Source organism: Homalodisca vitripennis, chromosome 6, assembly GCF_021130785.1.
Source record: "Homalodisca vitripennis isolate AUS2020 chromosome 6, UT_GWSS_2.1, whole genome shotgun sequence".
In the NCBI taxonomy this organism is placed as follows: domain Eukaryota; kingdom Metazoa; phylum Arthropoda; class Insecta; order Hemiptera; family Cicadellidae; genus Homalodisca; species Homalodisca vitripennis.
In genome coordinates this window covers 168,003,229-168,022,573 of record NC_060212.1, presented here as the reverse complement: position 1 = coordinate 168,022,573, position 19,345 = coordinate 168,003,229, and the positions used below count along the sequence as shown (strand labels likewise).

The window sequence follows — 19,345 nt, the reverse complement described above, 5'->3', positions numbered from 1 at the left end:
ATATAAGAAAAAAGATTACTCATATACTTATGTAAAGTCCTTCAGCACTTTTATAGCTTACAGAACTCTCACGCAAATTTAAATCAAATTTTCATTTACAAAAAATGTAGGTAGCATGAGATAATATTTGCAGGTTTTGTGTGTGTTAGTCTGAAACAAAATGTTGTTAAGGTAAGGACTACTGCAACTACTGCACACTTGGAGCAGCACTTTTTGTTGCACAGTCTGACACCTTCCAATCACTGTTAATTGCTGGTATCCAACCAACTAGGTAATATGTTTGGTAATTAGTTCACATCATAGTAGTGCTACTGAGTTGTGACATGAATTATCTCTTTATATCTCTATATATAAATTATGATTGTAACTTATATGTTCTCAGATATAATTATGATTATTTTTATGTGTTTCAACTTAATCTAATGGCAATTTCTTGTCTTCAGGTCAATAAGATTAGATTGTTTTGCATGTAAAACAGGTCAAGTTAAATATCATTTTTAAGGAACTTGAAAAAAAAAATTAAGATTTTACATGAAGTTTATCACAAAAAAGAAAGGTAAAACAGTAAATTTAGAATAACAGAGATCTAGAAAATAGTATATTACAAGTGAGGCCTCTAATAAAAATGTATTTCCACACTCTTTTGGAGGGTTTTGTGTACATGCGTAAGTGTTAAAGAGGAATAATAACTTTTTTAAGGAACTTATTTTACAGTTTATAAATTTATTTTCATAAATCTATTATTTGATAAACTGTTCGTGAATACTTATATGTAACTCTATGCATAATATTAATTGTTTAGAAATAGTTGTCTGCAGTCTGCCTATGCTTGCATTAAAGTTTTCCTATGTTGTTCACGGGTCGTCCCCAAACATGAAATGTTACTGAAGACATAACATTCAGTTCTAAGAGTCGATATCATTATACAATTGCAAATTTTTACAATCAAAATAATAAAAAGTAATGAAATATCCTTCTGATATAGAGATTATGCACCTCTGTATATTTGCAAGGTATACAGGGAGATAAAAGCTGAGACTCATGTATCATGTGTATAATTAAACCACAGAATATACAGCCGGATGTTTATGGGACCACAGCGCAACATCAGGGCTACATGGACAAATGATCAACATTATTGTCATCCTCTTCCGCTTCCTCGTTTATTTACTTTTATACACAGGTGTGGATATTTACATGTCGTTATATCTGTTGGTTTCTAGGTTTATAGATTTTTACATCACTGTTTGGTTTTTATTCTGAGATACAATTTTAATATGAATAAATTTACTTAAAATAATTAAGTAAAACATTTCAATTTAAATAGTCACATCATGTAAAAAACGTCAATCACATTTTTAATTACAGGTAATAAATTATAGGCCTATATTGATTTTAAAATAATAAATATATTGTTATTCTTCTATTGATAGTGAATCAGTAAACATATTTAGTAAATATTAAAGTAATAATTCTTGTTATAACTGATTTATATTAAAAATCAACCAATATATCTTTAAATAAAATGTTTACAATATAAGAAAATATCCTAAAATGGATAGTGTACTTTTTAATGTAAAAAATTTTAACTTTAACCAAAACTTTCACATTTCAATGATATTAGACCGACCTTTCCAATTAAATATGTACAAGGCTAAGATAATAACAATATATATTTAAATCAATATGATTAAATTTTAACCAGATAAATAATGTCCATCAACATATTTTGCAAAGAAAATGTAATCTTAAATTCCAACTGTAAATTTATTTCCTTTTATAATATCATTCATATGTATGATATCAGTGAAACTCCTAATGCTATCATGTAATAATAAGATAGCGTAATATTTATTGTACATATTAGAACTAAAATTTATTACAGCCCTTATAACTTATCCATTATTTACTAGCGAAAATAATGATTTTTTTCCCAATTGCTCTTGTGAAAATAATTATATAAAATAAAGTTCAATCGTAAATTGCTTATAGTGATTTGTGGCATCTAACGATGCACTTGTGTACAATAGTATAAAAATAAAATCTCTCGTGACGTTCCACATAACTTGACAGTCCTAGACTAGCCATAAGTCGTACATAACATCGAGTTCGAACTGCACAAGAAATGAGACAAATAGTCAATAAAGTATCACACAAATATATATCAATTTTACCTGTCATCTCAACACCCTCTAGGTATTTACAACTCCATTTTATATACAATAACCCATAATTTACACAGGCGGGGGCGCTAAATCTAACATTAGAATGTCATCAACAATATATTTCTGGCTATTACATTACAGTAGGTAGTTAAGAGTAAGACAGGACAGGTTACAGTCTATCTATTCTGGAATGGTCTACAGAGAAGATCTAAAGCTATATGTACACTGCAGTCAGCCTTATCAATCGTACAATACTGTATTAGACTATAATTGCAACCACTGGTACCGTTCAGCTTTTGCTAAAGCAAAAATTAACATTACAACTAAGAATCAACAATTAAAAATAATAAATAGACAAAAACATTTAAACATTACTCTCATAGTTTGTACAGTAATAAAAGTATCCCTCTATTTAATCTTGCCATTTTTATTTATTGAACTTATTTATACTAAACAATAGTACAATATTTTGTGTATAAATAAGGCAGGTTTTATATAAAAATAAGTGTAGCAAACAATTAAAATATATTTGTAATAAAAATATTTTAAATTATCACAAAGAATGAACTCATATTTTTGTGCACAACAGCTGCCTCCCAAACGTATCTTGTAATCAATCACATTTTATTTAGGAAATTATGAGCAATAAAATATTTGAAATTGAGAGTCGGTAACCGAAGCAAAAGAGTAGAAAGAGCAATGATTCACACAAACAGCCACATTCACACAGAACACAACAGAGATACTTGTGTTATCCTCAGAACCGGTGGTAGTACAAGGGCAAGGACAAGAGTCACCCAAGGATGGGCTAGAGGGTGACAGCTGCCAGAGGGTGCAGGACCAGTGGCAGCCATCGATACGTTCTTCTGGTAGGCCACAGCCTCGTGCGCCTTGTCATCGTCTCCTTGAACCGTGTTGTCCTCCGGGTTTTCTCGGGGCCGCAGCGTGGTGGTGGTAGTGGTTGTGGTAGTCGTGGTGGTAGTCGTGGTGGTCGTTGTGGTGGTCGTGGGCACCAGGGTGTCGTTGTGCAGCCAATAAACAGGCCCGAACACTGCCTTCAGGTCCTTCATGGACACCTCTATCTGGATACCGGAGATTGATCTGGCCCTAGTCTGCAGGTCTTCGTACACCGCCACCAGCTTGCCCGAGTACGGCACTTCACTCTCCGTATGGTTCCCCCACACCGTCACATTCACCCCGGTTCCTGGCTCGAGCACAGCTTCCACCCTACAACATTTTACATCATCAGTATGACGTCAAAGGCCATTTTACAAGAATGCATAGGTCCAAGTACTACAAAGAATTTCTAAATCAATTTAAAAGAACAAAATAACTCTTTAAAAATAATTAATTATAGCTTGAGTTAACTATAAGGATTATCAATGCATTCTAGATCCAACATTGTACAATAAACTATTATAACATTAAGTTCACAAGTTCCCTTGTTATTAAAGGGAATAAAAGTGTTCTGCAAATGGTGTGCCTTATTCATTCCAATTTTTAAATCCATAGGTAGTAGTGTTGATTAATAGCATGGTGGCAGTTTACCAAATAATTATAAAAAATAATGAACACACTTAAAAATGGAATTAAGATGTGTAGGTTACATTATTACAAACTATCAATAAATTTAAACATTAATTTAACATTATTTATGATTTTTTTAAATCAGTTAGTATTTGAAAATAACTAAATAACTCAGATATAAAAAACAATATGTTGATGTAAAATTCACAACATGGAGGAGGAAGATGTACAGGCATCAAGAAGTGTCAAGACTTTATTTGTCACAGGTCTGTAACTACTGAAACTTGAGTATTCCCTAAGTAAATCTGTTACTTAAGAGAAGAGGTAAAGTTGACCTGTTTCATCCTCTTGGCTGGTGATAGCTGGATAAAGTACCAAGTACGGGATCTTTTGTAAATAATTCATTTAACACGGGATTTACAAGTTTAACCTGTACGACATTTGGAATATTTGTTTTGGTGGTAAAGAGCAATAGAAAAATAATATTTTTATTACTGTTGAACACTGAAAATAAGGATTAATAATACTTGCTTTTCATTAATAACAATAAGTATATTAAAATGTATTCCTATCTAAACTGATTTTATATAATCGTCCTGCATAATTAAATAATTTTGGAAATAAATATCACAAACAGCATGCAAATACTGTACTTGTTTTCATGTGTGTGTGTGGCAAATTTGTTGAGACCAACATTTTGTAAGGACTGTTGCCTCAATGGAGTTTTAGCATGTTTTATTAATAGTATTAATCTGCTGGGTAAACCCACAACATTGTAACCACTTTTTCATTTGTAGAGGCATTGTTTTATCACTATATACAACTTTAAAATAGCCATAAGGAGGTGAAAAAAGCTATAGACCAGGCCCCAAAGATATGAGTAGATATGAATATGGGGTTCCTAGCGCACTTTTGGGACAGACAGAAAATCAATGGAAAATCTTGTTCAAGGTACCGAACACGAATTGACATGTAAAGTTACGTTACGTTAAGTAGAACATAAAACACAAAATTCACGTTCATGTTACGTTCTGAACGTAAAATTTGACAACACAAACATAACATTAACGTGATTTTTGCGTTTTATGTTACGTTCTGAACGTAAAATTTGATAACACGAACGTAACATGAACGTGAGTTTTGTGTTTTATGTTCTACTTAACGTAACTTTACATGTCAATTCGTGTTCGGTACCTTGAACAAGATTTTCCATTGATTTTCTGTCTGTCCCAAAAGTGCGCTAGGAACCCCATATTCATATCTACTGATATGATTATAAGTAAATAAATAATAAATAATAAAAGTAAATAAAACAGTACTGGTTTATTTATTTCAAGCAGTCATTTTTAAAAAGGTAAACGAGCAACTATACTGATATCGATATCAAACTTGGTATTATTCATCAAAGTGATGCTTTGCATATTTTATAAACATATTTTTACTGGTAAGTATTTATACCTGTAGACATCCTTTCGCTCCTCTGTGTAGGGGATGCCCCATCGAATTTCTTCAATGTTGGGACCATTGGGCATGCGGATGTTGGTCGCCAATCCTTTCAGCATGGCTTTTCCCTGGCCCCAGTACATGGATACTACAGCGTCGTATGCTACCACTGTGTCCACCTGAAGCGCAAAATACTGAACATGAATATAATGTCATCGACATTTCTCTTTTTAAGCTAAGCAAACTTTCTCAAAATAAAGGGCACAGCAATATTTCTACATTTCATAGAAGGTCATTCACATTGGTGGAGTATTAGAAAAAGCATAATATAGTGATTTTATGGAAGAGCAAAAATAAATTTGGTTCCTGCTACCTAGTAGTGATTACTGCCTACCTTGACAGGACCATCAGATTGATCATTTCTCAGGGTGGCAGACCCGAGCTCTTTCAGGGTGCGGACGTCCTTGCGACGCTTGTTTAGGAACTTCAGCCCGTTCAGTTCGTAATTGATGGGCTCTGTCTCTATCAGAATCTCTCCTTCGTGGAACTCTTTCTCCTCGCTCTCCTGAAAAGCACAAGTGTTTTACAAATCCAATCAACTGCAAGGGAAAATTATTTCAGTTTGATGTAACAACATTGATAGTAAATGATTCAATATCAAAGGAACGTTAATTTGTAAAGTTTGTACATAATGTTAATGGCGGTAAAAGAACTTAGACAAACGATATACACTGTATGGTCATGAGTAATATATTGAGAGATAACTGCAACAACAGACGAGAAGAATGGCCTCATTCTAGTTTGCACCTGGCGGCTCTCAGGAATAATGTAAAAGCCTGCAGTACACGTGTGTAATTTGTTCATAGCGTGTGGCTCACTGACAGACCCTACCTCACCCTTTCCCTTACTTATCTTTCCGTAATTTAATCCAGTAACTATATCATATTGATTGCAACATAACGCTAATTCATTGTATAATGTATTTTATCACTAATTCAGGGCCGAAAGCTGATAAAGAATTTGCATATCTATTTGAATCTTAATTGTGTTATAGGTAATTAGATACTGGTTATAAAACTGTTGTTTTAATACAACTTTTTACATATCGATAAAATAAGTTTAAAAAGTTTGCAAATAGAAATTGTGGTTAAAACTCGTATCAGACACAGACCTAAACAAACGTTAATAGAAAAGTTTAATATAAAACAATATTCGTGTTTGTTTGATATTAGTATAGGTGGTTTTAATTAATAAATTTGTTCTGTATGTATTGAAAAGTTATTGATTTTAGTCGATGTCTTTGATTCTATCCAGTAGGCAGCATTACATAACTTACACAGTACAATGCGAGAGGGCGTGTTCGAGTTGAGAAGATAAATGACAAATGAGTTTGCAACGACATGCAAAATAGTTCCATGCAGAGCAGGCAGGGCGCGGGCGGGCGATCAGCTGATATATGGACGCATGTGCGTGGTAGCGAGCGCGCTAAATGGGATCCATCTTGGCGGGAACTCCGTGACTCGTGAGAGAGCCTCCGGCATCTTGTTCATTGAAGCGGTAATGGAAAAGAGCGAGTCCCGCCTGTAGCAACCGACCCGCGCCCTGGGTCTATTTGCTTTCTGTTGACGTACAGGAAGTTCATTTTCGGGAGTCGTTCAGGAAAAAATTGTATTTTACTGACTTACCTCTTTGGTGTCGTCGATGACTATGATGCGGCCGATGCCCTCCTTGGGATCGAACCTTCCCACGAGGTGGCGGAATCCCAAAACCTTGCCCTCGTCCTCCTGTTCCAACTTGCGCCTCGCCACGTAGCTGTCGCCTCCTGCCACAGAACCTCGCTGGAGCACGGGGTTGTAGCGTCCCCACTGGACCCAGCTGAGGCGCGCCCCGTTCTCCACGTTCTCCAGCACCTCGTAGTGGGTATTGCTGAACACCTTGCCCAGCAGGGAGACCTGACAGGCTTTGGCTCCCATGCGGAGCTGTCCCGGCATCCAGATACCGCCGTGACGCGCCCGACAGACGTGCACAGGTCGCTCCTTGACCGCGTCCACTAGTCCCTCGTCCGTTACTGTCCCCGCGGCGCCTCCTGTTGTCGCGTCGTTGTCAGGTTCAGCTGGAACAGAGGCGAGTGTTCATTGGACACTAAATCTAACTCGAACTTCATTTGAATTTCTCTAATAAACGACTTAGAGAATCGGAATGAAATCCTCTGAAGTGGATTATAAAAATAGCAGATGTTATTAGTTGTGGCAGCAAAATGTAGTTGATGAATGGTTATAATGATGCAGATGAAGATTACTCGGGCCGACAAGGAGTGACCGAGATGGAACGGTGGAGAGAGCAGCGCCGTTACCTAACTGTCCATGTCCCGAGCAGCAGCCATGTCAGTTCCACCAGCAACGGCAGATCCTGTTTTTATAACCGCTGTTGTCTCCAGAATAGCATTTAAAAGTGAACAATCGATACATGTATCGATGAATCTATTGTCTGTTAATTAATTCAATCAATTCAAGAGTTCTAGTGTAGCTCTTGAATTAATCAAGAGTGTCACATTCTAAAACCTGTTGATACAATATTCCAGAAATAGATGAATAGATCTTTGAATTGGCTTTGGTCCTTTTGATCGCGAGGAAAGATATCCTTCTAGATGAGCAAACGTCCTTTTGCATTAAAACTGATCGATCGGTAATTCTGTACTTATCCTCCAATTATTGTGTGGGTTACTAAATAATCTGTTACACAGAATCTATTTATTTGTTTAACTAATCTGTATGACAAAATAGCCAAAACTAATTCCTTTTATATCACAATAAGATGAATTTGGACAATATAACATTTCCTTTTTCTGTTTCAGGTAAGATCTTCAACTATAGCTGAGTTACAGTTAACTAAGTAAGTACTATATTCTTCTTACTGTCCTATAGATAATTGAATCACGTACACGTTAAGGCTTCGGGACAGAAACAAAACACATTGTACGATATTTGGTTCGGAACATCTGAAGTAGACGGATAGTGGTGATAAACGATGGTCTAGTCAAGGGCAGGAACTGATCCTGCCATAAATCTAGGCTCAACGCTAAGCATCAGAGGCCACCCGGTGCCCGCCGCTCTCGAGATACTGTTGTACGGTGTTGTGAATGGACGGACTGAATAGTGGTGCGTGATAACACAATGTGAACCAAATTACGATAAAAAAGCATTGAAATTTTAAAAATTTTACAATTTTAAAATAATATCAGGTTTAGATGTTTTTTTGGACCAACTCATAAATAAATAAAAGAATGGTGTTGGCGAGGCGCAGTTTTTAATTATAGACCAAAGATACTGGCCGTGTTCCTTCATGAAATGATGAATTCTACGATTTTCGTATCATATAATAACAACGGAAATATTATTAATTATTGTATTACTTTTTGAAAGAGAAAAAAAGCTGATAGTATCATTCGTATGGTTGTTTTATTAGTGCCAGACTTGTCCCATGGCAGATAAATACGCCATTTGTCCAAAATGAAAATTGCAAAATAAAAGACGATGAATCTCTCGCCACAACAAACGTGCGACTCGTGCTCAGCGGTCGGAACGGATGGAAGCGGCGTCGTTTTGGCGTTGGCGATTATTGTTTTGTTCCGAGAGGCTGGCGTTCCGGCCGCTCCAACTGGGAAACAAAACCCATCTCGGTTGTAGCAATACTTTTGTCCAGGGCAACATTCAAAGCTGTGCGTTGGAGTGTCGTGTTTTGTTAATCGAGATGTAATAACAGTAAAGTGGACAACCTTGGATTGCAAACTGCACAATGGCGTTCCCGTTGCGAATACATCCGACCCTGACCTTCCAGGTGTGATTGAAGTTTAGGTGACTGCAGATTTAAGACCTCAGATCATGACGTTGTCAAACATAAACTGAAAGATACCCCTCTTAAATTTCTTAATTTGAACCGAAAAGTCAATTTTAAAGAACGGGTTCCGTTAAGATATGACTTCTTTTCTACGATTACAATACTAAATCGAAATTGACCCCAGTGGTGGATCCAGGGGAGGAACTAGATTTTGAAAAGCAAAACATTTTTATAAGAAAAAAACTGAAAACAGTTTTGTAATGGAATCGTAAAATATATAAGTAACTGAACTGAATTCTGAGTGTGGTAATTTTTGTCTAAACATTTTATTTTTTGTCCAATCAAAATGGAAAATTGCTTGTTAGAGTAATAATAATGGTAACGAAAACTCAGGTTGCTCCTCCAAAAAATGACCCATAGTTCATTTTAATTCACCAATAATTCAGCTAATGTTTAGCTGATTAATGGGTCGTTATTTAAGGAAAACATTTAGTTCGCTCTGCTTTAAAGGCAGTTTGAACTTAAGGTATTGTCATAAGACAGATTGATTGAGAAATTACTATGTGTAGGATGTGTCCAGTTTCTATCGTCATTAGTTAATACTACACATAGCTGAAGTAACATATATCATATATCAAGTAGGTATACAAATGTGGATCTCGTCATCACCAAACATTGGATATATGCATTGGTAAGATTCGAAACGCGGGGAGCAGAAAATCTGAATAAAACATAAAAATGCAGACGAGACGAACAAAGGACAAAGGGTCAAATCGATCGACAAACGTTCATCAAAAGGGTCTAACTTGGCGCCAACTATTCGACGAATTTGTAAGTTACTTCGGAAACTTTCAACATTCCGTACAATGGTGAATTAGGAATAATCAGAACTTTCAGCACTTGATTGGATTCCTTTGTATTTTAAGGAGTTTGAATTTTGTTAAATTTAAACTTTGCGAGAACAGTTTAGTGATAGTACCGTCTCCACGCAGAACGCACTGCGGAACTGGCACCGGTTTACCTTGACATTCAGATCTGCGGGCTAACCTCATCGGCGTTCGTGGCGACCACCGCAACACTAAATGAAATACTCAACATTAACAATCCTCGGCAAGTTAATGCGATTGTTTCTGTCGACAAATCGTGCAGTAGCATTTCGGTATTCCTGCTATGTGTGTTTGAAACTCCCTGTAGCCAACAGTGTAGCCTTGTTTTTAAATAAGGTTTTTAAATTGTTTATTAATATACTTGTAAACCGTTTTTGTAGGAGAACCAAGTGTTTTCCCTCAGTGTCATCGACCGTTATGTCTAAGGAAAATCTTGTTATGGCTTATTAGTGTGGGAATTCTAAAAAAAATCGAGTCCTGATGTGAAGTTTAAGAACTAGTGAAGTCAGGGGGTTTGGTGTTATCAGTTAATGTGGATCCTGGAGCGGAAAGCAGGAGGAGTATCAGTAAGGTAACTAGATGCAAAATGAAGTGTCAAAGGATTTCAATCAAAATGTTATGAACAAGGTAGAAAATTGCAATAGTACAGAGAATTTTTTTTATTTAACACACTTAGCTGTTTTTAATTATTTTTGGGACCTGCAAAGATTTTTGAGGAACAATTTGTAGACGGCAAAGGTGAACTTACCGGCTACGATCTCCACGGTCGCCACGACGGCTGAGTCGGGTCTGCTGCCATTCTGTTCGCCGATCCACCGGAGAGTGCTGGAGGTGATGCGGAGGTCTGGGTAGCTCCTGTAGATGTGAACACTATCGCTGGCCCAGACTATCCTCACCAGCGTCAACAGGCCCACGATCGCTGTCCAGTCGTAGCGGCACAACATCTGCGTACAGTAATAGTAGATATGAAGGGTGTGAAGGAGTTAAACAGATTGTTTCACGCTTCTCTGTTTCTCTTGAATGCGAAATAGATACTAGTGAAATAATTAAAACACACTTCACAGCAACTGTCTAAGAATCGCCTGATTCGTTGTTGGTCATAAAAAGATTCAAATCGTTCATGCTCAACATCGAAATTGCTAGAAAACTCCAGAAAGATTTACTGTGTAAAAGTCTATTTCGGGTTTTAAAGAATTCAGCTAATGTGGATATCGAAGTTCAGAATTACAAATCAAGACAATGCAGTCAGAAATGTTTTTAATTGTTGCCTTGTGCTCCGGGATACACCAGTGTCGATGTTTGTTTCTATGTCACTAACTATTGATGCTTAATCCAGATCATTGTTACTAGGACTCTAGACTATTGATGGTCAATGGATATCTTCGTTTCTGTCACTAACTATTAATGGTCAATGCAGATCATCGTTTCTAGGATACTGGACTATTGATAGTTAATGGATATCCTGTTTCTATGTCACTAAGTATTGTTAGCAAATGCAGATCATTTCACTAGGTCACTGGACTATTTATAGATGGTCAGTGGATATGTTTGTTTCTATGTCAATAGATCATTGATGGTTAATGAATATTTTTGTTTCTATGTCACTAACTATTAATGGTTAGTGAAGATCTGTGTGTCTACGCCACTGGACTAGTGATGGATAGTGCATATCTTTGTTTGTAGGTCACTGGATCAGTGATGGTCAATGTAGACTGTTGTTTGTAGGTCACTGGAAAATTAATTTTGAATTTAGATCTTTGTTTTCAAGGCACTGGACTATTATTGGTCATTGAAGATCCTTATTTTCCAATCCACTTGGCTTTCAATGAACGTCACTAATCATTGTCGAACTTGCATTATAAATGGACTTCAAAGGATATACTCAGTCTACTCGTACGATTTAAAATAATATCCTCAAACACGTTTTCCGCTTTTCGAATTTAATTCGAAAGACATTATTTTGAACAGTGAAGTACGGTAACACAGACTTCTACAGTAAGTGGAAAACCTGCTTCGTTACGTTTTTGTAAGAGTTGAATTATAGTAGCATGCGTTAATCTTTGCACTGTTACAATTAATTCTAATTCAATAAGTTTTCGTTTACAAAAATCTTTATTTCGTATGATTAACATTACCTAAGTTATTACATATCCAAGCAAGTATTTGCGTCCAGTGCAACAGAAGTACAAGCAAGTGGTTCTCGGTGCACGTATAACGTTCCCTGGGTTATTGGTTATAACGACCTAATGCCACTGATAGAATGGTTCTATTATGGCAAATATCCTTTTGCGAGCTCTAAAAGCATTTAAAATTAGGTTCAGCTGCATCTCATGTTCATTCTTGTATGTTTGATAATATTATAACTGCTCTATTTGGAGGAAAACAAGCTGTTTCTACTTTAATAATTACTAACTAACTCAAAAGATAATAAGAATATTACAATAGATTGAGATCAAGATCAGTTTTGAAGTTTGGCATTGGACTGTAAAAGCTGTATGTTATTTCGGACGTACTAGTTGAAATCTACCGCATGTTTTTTTATTACGCTACAAATCCCAATATTAGACCTTTAGAACATTGTAGCTGCTAAATAGAGCAGAAATAAAAAAAAATCAGTTTCTTTTATGATCAAAACATCCTGACTGACAATGATGGCGTATATCCTGTAGGCGAACCGGAATCAAAGTGGTTCGGAATCCATATTAGACTAAAGGTCAAATTGTTAAATTGTTTATTTGAATAATATTAAATTAATACAATTGTTAAAGCATTTCCGCCTGAGATCCACATTGTGCAACTTATTGTCGTACAGCGATTACAAACAATATTACTTCTATCGGACGAAAATAGCTTTTTTACTCAATTTTAATACGATAATAGAAACAAGAAAGTCACATCTAGTAGCCGATATCCAGACTATTCAAAGTACATTTAATATTTAATAAACATTAAAAAACACATTTAAAAAATACTAATGTAACGTTTGAGGACAGACACGCTATTGAGACGTACTCTACTAAAATTGTTAGAAAGGTAGCAATTCTATATGGGCAATTGTACAACCAGTTATTAAAACTTAAAATTGGATTTAATTACGTACGCTCATATTTTTGGTGAATATTTTTGCGCCTAAACGTTGCGTAATCAAGGAATTTCTTCCGACATATTTTTGAATAGGCTACTACGGTATGCAGTTTCAGAACGGAGTATGTAATATACCCAAGGTAATGGCTAGTTTTCTTTTGTCGAAATATAACAAATCGCATTAAATTATAATAGCCGTACACTAACGGCGGGTGTGTATGCTGCTGTAACGTCCTTAACGTAACACTCTCTTATTTCCGTTATTGAAGGTCTACAAAAAGAAAACTGAAATATCTTGACATAAACATCTATAAAATTCCAACCAGTCTGGAGGGCTCGGAAGAGTATTTCTTGCAGTTTATTTCCTTGTCGCTTGTTATTGGCCTTGAGACTTATTTGGACGAAGCCGGTTGTAATCTTCGCTAGAATTGGCCTCATTATAATTCGGCATTGACTACAATATCTAGCGTGGATGTGTATTGGTTAAACCTGTTTAATAGCCTATATCAGTTGTACTCTGAGCACTGATACGCCTAATATTAAAAAAAAAAAAAAAATCAAAAAGGTTAAATAAACAGAGTATAAGACTCTTTTTCCTACGTTAAATATTGTATGCGTATGTTTTATTGAAACAATAATATATGTAATTCATGTGCAATTTAAGTTAATGTCTATAGTTTTTATTGTAGTACACATTGTGCACCAGAATAAATATCCCTTCAATGTCAGTGAATGATTTTAAGTGTCATTTGGAAATGCCATTTTGATTTCAAAAGTGACATTACATTTCTTAAAGATCAATTATTGTGGCTTTCTTGGTTAAGTATTATTTTGAAAACTTAAGATTTTGACATCTTTACAAAATATGTAATTGGCCTAGTTACATGAAATAAGTAGTTTCTAAAAATTTAGAGATTGTGTAATACAATGTTTTTCTGTATACAAAGTTGTCATTTACATAAAAAATGTATGAACACAAAATCTTACGATTTTACATAAAATACCTGAATGGATAGAATATTTTTGTGGTATAACCAGAAATAATGTTGTATAAATTATTACGACGAGCTAAACTTTTAATTGATTGGATATGAATAACAAAATTGTGCGAGGTATATTATTCTGTGTGCCAAATTTGGTCACAATCAGTTTTAAATTATGTCAGTGATCGTGTTAATTTGTTTTTTCTGTGCTACCGTGTATTTTTCAAACCTTTTTAGGTCATAATTTTGGAACATGAGAAATCAAAACTTGTATTTAATATACATACATACATATATATATATATATATATATATATATATATATATATATATATATATATATATTCACCTGATAATACTGAAAGTTTTCTAGAATTTTTCTACTCTGCTTACTGTCAAGAGAAAAATCCTTGTATTTTTCCTATGTTTTGTCTAGAAAATTTAAACAGTTGCCATTTTGAAATCTTAAAAGATATCAGAAATAATTAGAAATGAAATTTGTTTTTAATTGCTTACCACAAAAATTATTAATAGCCTACATTACGTTCGCGGAAATAGAAGATTTTGAAATCAATAATGATTTAATCTTCTGTTGCTAGCCTATACAAGAACTTGTCCAAGGTATGGTATATATTAGTAGGGAACTATTTTAATGCCAAATTGACTAGAGTTAGTAAGAAACTGCTGCAATTAGGGCGGTGTTATGTTGTATTTAAGTACACATAGGTTGAACTCGTGTTTCGAACGAGTTGTGTATTTCAGCATCAGAGGTCATGATTTGCAAAGATAAGTAAAAATAGTTTTATGAAATGTACCTAAAATATGTATAGTTTTAACTGATACTGAAATGCACGTTTACTTTTTTACTGATTTGTAAAGGATGATACTTGTGTGTGCATATTTGAAACAAATTTCGCGAAGTTACCCAATAATGTTACCCGTATCATGCACTGCGGATCAGATGGTACAAGCGTATTTATGTTCTTCACATTTTTACTAATAAAGTTATTACACACCTACTGTAACTCGGCTGAATAATAATATAATTGCTCCAATCAGATATTGTTTCGTGTAGACAGTAATTAGTCAATTGGCATTTATGTTATTCCAACGCGCTAGTTTAAACAAATACATAATTGAAAACCTTACGTTTTAGTGCGGATTGGTCTCTATATTGTAAAATACAGTTTTCAAAATGGTTTTGATTTAAAAATCTGTCTCGTTTAGATATGAGTTAACTGATCGACTAACCGAAGTTTCCAAAACTCCGAGTACAGTTACTGTATATTACTGTAATATCCTGCACTCTTCTCCAAGCGGACGTGACGCTAAGCCAGCCAAGAATCGATCAAAATGAAGTGAGATTAGATTGGAGCAAAAACACATAAAATCAATAACGATAATAAGAAAGGAGGTGCAGTAATCAGCTTTCCAGATTTGAGGCAATCGCTTTCAATTGAAGATCCTATCTCGGAGACTGAAGGAGTTATTATATTAGTTTTGAGAAGTAGCTTCGTCCCTTATTGGAAACAGAAGGGTGGCGTTCGAGGAAAAGCTTCACAGCGTCTCAATTCTCCAGAGACAAGCTAACTCGCTGATTAGATTAATCTTTAACTTAATGAGGTGAAATCTGATTACTTTGCAACTCCTCTCTCAGCACCCTGTCATCAGTGACGGTGAGTCACCTAATGTTTCCCCGATATCGTCAATATACGTCAGCATATCTTACTTTGATGTGTCAGCTATGACTTGGTGGAAGTAATAATTGACCTTCTGACAAGTTTGAATTTGCTTTAAATTCTTATCAAAATTAATTACCTATGTATGTATGATTATTACCAGTCAACACCGTTGTTATACTTAGTAGAAGAGCCAGAATTTGCTAAATTTCAACTGTTGAGTAATAAAATTATCATTTTCGTCGTCCTACGGTATTTTCTGCTACATAATGTAAGAATGCAATTAAGGACTCAATACCAAGCATACTTTTATGTGGCCTACGTGCATCAAATTTTATGTTTACGACATGTATAAATATTGTATATCATGCATCATAAAATGTATTAGTCTGAGATATTGGACAGAATAAATTTGGGTATCAATTTACAAAATCGTGACCATGGAAAGGTATGTTAATTTTTTTTTCCTGAAAACTACAATGTTTCCTGAAAACAATAGTGAAGAAAAAATTCGTCGGCAACGAAAATCAATGGAGTTACAATTTTTTGAAATCCTCTGAAAACTCTGTTTTTGACAGTACCTCTGGCAATTTTACTGAAATGATGACGTTAATCCTGTCAACGATGCCTGCCCGCTGCGCAGTGCTTCGCACTGCTTGCTCTTTTAGAAAAAAAAATTAACTCGAGCTTGCAAAAGTCGAATCCCAGATCACGTGATGCCCCTGATCCTTAACCCTCCAAGTGTTGTTCGACAAAATTTTGTCGGTTATTTACCATCCTTAATGCAATAATGGCCGAAAGGCATCAATATAATACAATGATATACTTTCCCCCCAGTTTATATGCACCTGTGATAATAATACTTGGCTATAAATGCCCAACCCATGAAAAAAAAGTCCATTTTTCATGGTCACGGTATTGTAAATAAATACCTAAATTTGTTCTAAAAAGTAGAATTTAAGAATGTCACGGCAAGAATAAAATTCCAGCAATTCTATGAATATATGTGATGAAAAGTCGTATAAAAAAATAATAATATTAAAGTTTGGAAATATTGATCTATAATAGTTAATACTCCTGTGCACAGGCCAAATAGTAGCCTAAGACACGAGATAGAAAGTTTCTGCCAGTCACATCGAGATATCTGCCTACCACGTTAATCTAGACTTGTTAACTGAAATGTAGATGTTACCAAGGAGGCTAGTCTCATTCCATCATATTCTCTGTGCCTGTTCCTAGTCCATGACTAGGGCTGTAACTGTCCATTTTAAGGACATTAAATGTTAAGTATATATTCCTGTTTATATAAATAGTAAAAAAAATTATTCTTTATATAAAAAGTGTAAAATTGTAAAGAAAAACTAGGAACCAAAGTGTGAATACAGTTGTGTGAAACCTAGTCTCCAGTTGTTGTTCTAGTCTCCAGTCTTTTATTTTTTATTTTACGTTGTACACGTGAAAACATTAAAATAATCTGTCTATATTGAAATCATAGAAGATAATGTACCGTAATCATAGTGGGGAATTTAAATAAAAGCTAATTAATATCATGATTGGAGAATAAAGTTGTATATTAGATTTGATCTTATTTAAAATTAATATAACTACAAAATATTTTTAAAATGTAAACCGGTTTAAGTTTATAAAAACACCTTTTTTAAGATTGATTTACAAAATTAATAATATAATATAAATATAATAATAGTTCAAATTCCAAAGTGTTATTTTATTTGATTCGTGTCAAAACCTATAAATACAGTTTTCTGTTTGAGATTGAAGGGAATGTGAGACAGTACCGTACAATTTAGTAAAAGAAATATATTTACAGAAATAATTAGTAAGAATTTATTAGCAACAAACCAAATAAAAACGTTCTGTATTCCATTGGAATTAAAGTGGTGGCAAATAATCAACACAGTCTTACCTTAGCAATTTGAATTAAAATGAATACACTTTAATTTACACAACATTCCAATTTGATTGACACAAGGATAGGACGAACTGCACAGAAATTCTCACTGTTTGACCGATCGCACTTACAAGTTTCGCTAGACTCACTTCACAACACAAACGCGATCGACACAAGCGAAGTCAGACACGCGCCTTCACATGTTACAGCGACGGCGACCGGCAGCGAAATGGCGCTGGCGTCGAGTCGGGAGCTAGCGGAGCGCGGTAGTGCCGGTGATCACCCACACTACACCGCGGCATCCCTTCCCCTCACGCACTACCCCACTACAGCGCTGCATGGACACTGTGTTGTCCTAGTCGTGGTCCTCAGGCAGATGCACGAGCAAAGTGCAGGGTATGGCTTTGGCATATTGAAACACACACGTAACAAAGCGTAACGAAGAATTCTTTGAGCTCCTGAATCACGTAGTTCATGTCACCACAAATTCTGTAACGTGTAAATTACAAATATCATGGAAGAATAAGAGGAATGAAATTGAAGAGTAATGCTTTATTGTGTAATAAACTTTGATTTACATATAGTTTACAAATAAGTTTAATAAATAAGCCAAACATGGTTTGTTTTAGATACACCTACACTTTGAACTTTGTCTTGGAGAACCCACGATGATGGTTTATTGCAGTAAACTCCCTTCTCTTTAGCATAATAGAGGCTTCCTAAAACCGACTATGTCAATAAGGGTCATACATTAAAGTATTCGGATTCCCGTATTACCTTAGAATTTCCATGACTATTCAAAAATAAACCTTTTTAACACTTTTGATGTATTTTTTATTTTGTACAATGTACATTTCAAATTCTAAGAATTCATCATCAGGTACTTTTAGGTTACGGTAAATTATGAAAATTCCATGGCTACGTTATCATGATCAATATGGCCTGTTAGTTAAAAACTACATTTGCCACGTTGAACGTCATTGAACGTGTTCATTATTTCCATCTAAGACCTCTTTTCAACAAGAAGCTGGTTGTATAGCAGTTCTTGAATAGCTGGTTGTAGAATATTTTCAAAAAACCAGACCTAAAGGGCTCCAGAAGTAACTGCAAGCCCGACAATAAAAATACGTGTAGTTTTCTTAGGTTGGGGTAAGTGCGAGTTCCAAGGAATAAATTGAAGGGCGGAGAGCGAAATGGAGGCGTAATCGGGTTCCTGTGGGTTGTTCCAGAAAATATTGCAGATCTAAGAGACTGAAGATTTGTGAAATTTGCATAATTCCAGCCTTAAAAATGTATATCTCGTTTTACTGTTAAAATGTTAATATTTATATATGTAACTATTTTTTGCGTTTTTTTGTACAGTACATTTGTCATTGATCATAAAATGGATTACGGTTCCATACATATACCAGATGCAGGGAATAAAAGTCTTTTGAGAAGGGACGGTTTGCTGGAAGGGAATAAAAAAATATCTATTTCTTCCTGAGTTGTAGCCCTTTCCTCCACATCCATTCAAATTTTGCTAGTGTCAGTGAATCCCTGCATGTCCACCGTAATTATAGATATGGGCATGGGATGTTAGAATAGAGGCAGGGAACAAGAAAAGTCACATGGAAGGTATCAGGATCAAATTGGTTAGAGTTACAAAAAGTGAAATTGTCGGTGTGAGTGTAAGCGAACTGAGATGGCAATTGAACCTGCGAGCCTACGATTAGTGCGTGACCAGCACCGCCGCACCGCACCGCACGCCGCCGGACCCGCTATGCTCCCGCACTGCCACACGCTCAGCTCAGACACTATTGATCCGCCGGTCCGTCTGTCTGTCTGCTGT

At 35.3% G+C, this 19,345-nt stretch overlaps 1 protein-coding gene across 1 annotated transcript; it reads right to left on the bottom strand.

Moving 5' to 3' along the window:
- Positions 1-1,039: 1,039 nt before the first annotated feature.
- On the bottom strand, positions 1,040-17,789 carry LOC124365119 (protein unzipped). The gene is made up of 6 exons (XM_046821064.1): positions 17,530-17,789; positions 10,608-10,803; positions 6,821-7,248; positions 5,530-5,700; positions 5,151-5,314; positions 1,040-3,392 (listed from the first exon to the last, which is right to left on the bottom strand). The coding sequence occupies exons 2-6, from the start codon at positions 10,801-10,803 to the stop codon at positions 2,888-2,890; spliced, it is 1,464 nt and encodes a 487-aa protein (XP_046677020.1). The 5' UTR covers positions 17,530-17,789; the 3' UTR covers positions 1,040-2,887.
- Positions 17,790-19,345: the final 1,556 nt, after the last annotated feature.

Bases quoted from the DNA above. Each gene is read 5' to 3' on its own strand.
- LOC124365119 (XM_046821064.1), bottom strand. From the start codon at position 10,803: ATGTTGTGCCGCTACGACTGGACAGCGATCGTGGGCCTGTTGACGCTG. The intron at 5,315-5,529 runs GTAGGCAGTAAT...TTTGCGCTTCAG, and splicing joins AATCTGATGGTCCTGTCAAG to GTGGACACAGTGGTAGCATA. The intron at 3,393-5,150 runs GTATAAATACTT...AAAATGTTGTAG, and splicing joins GAGCGAAAGGATGTCTACAG to GGTGGAAGCTGTGCTCGAGC.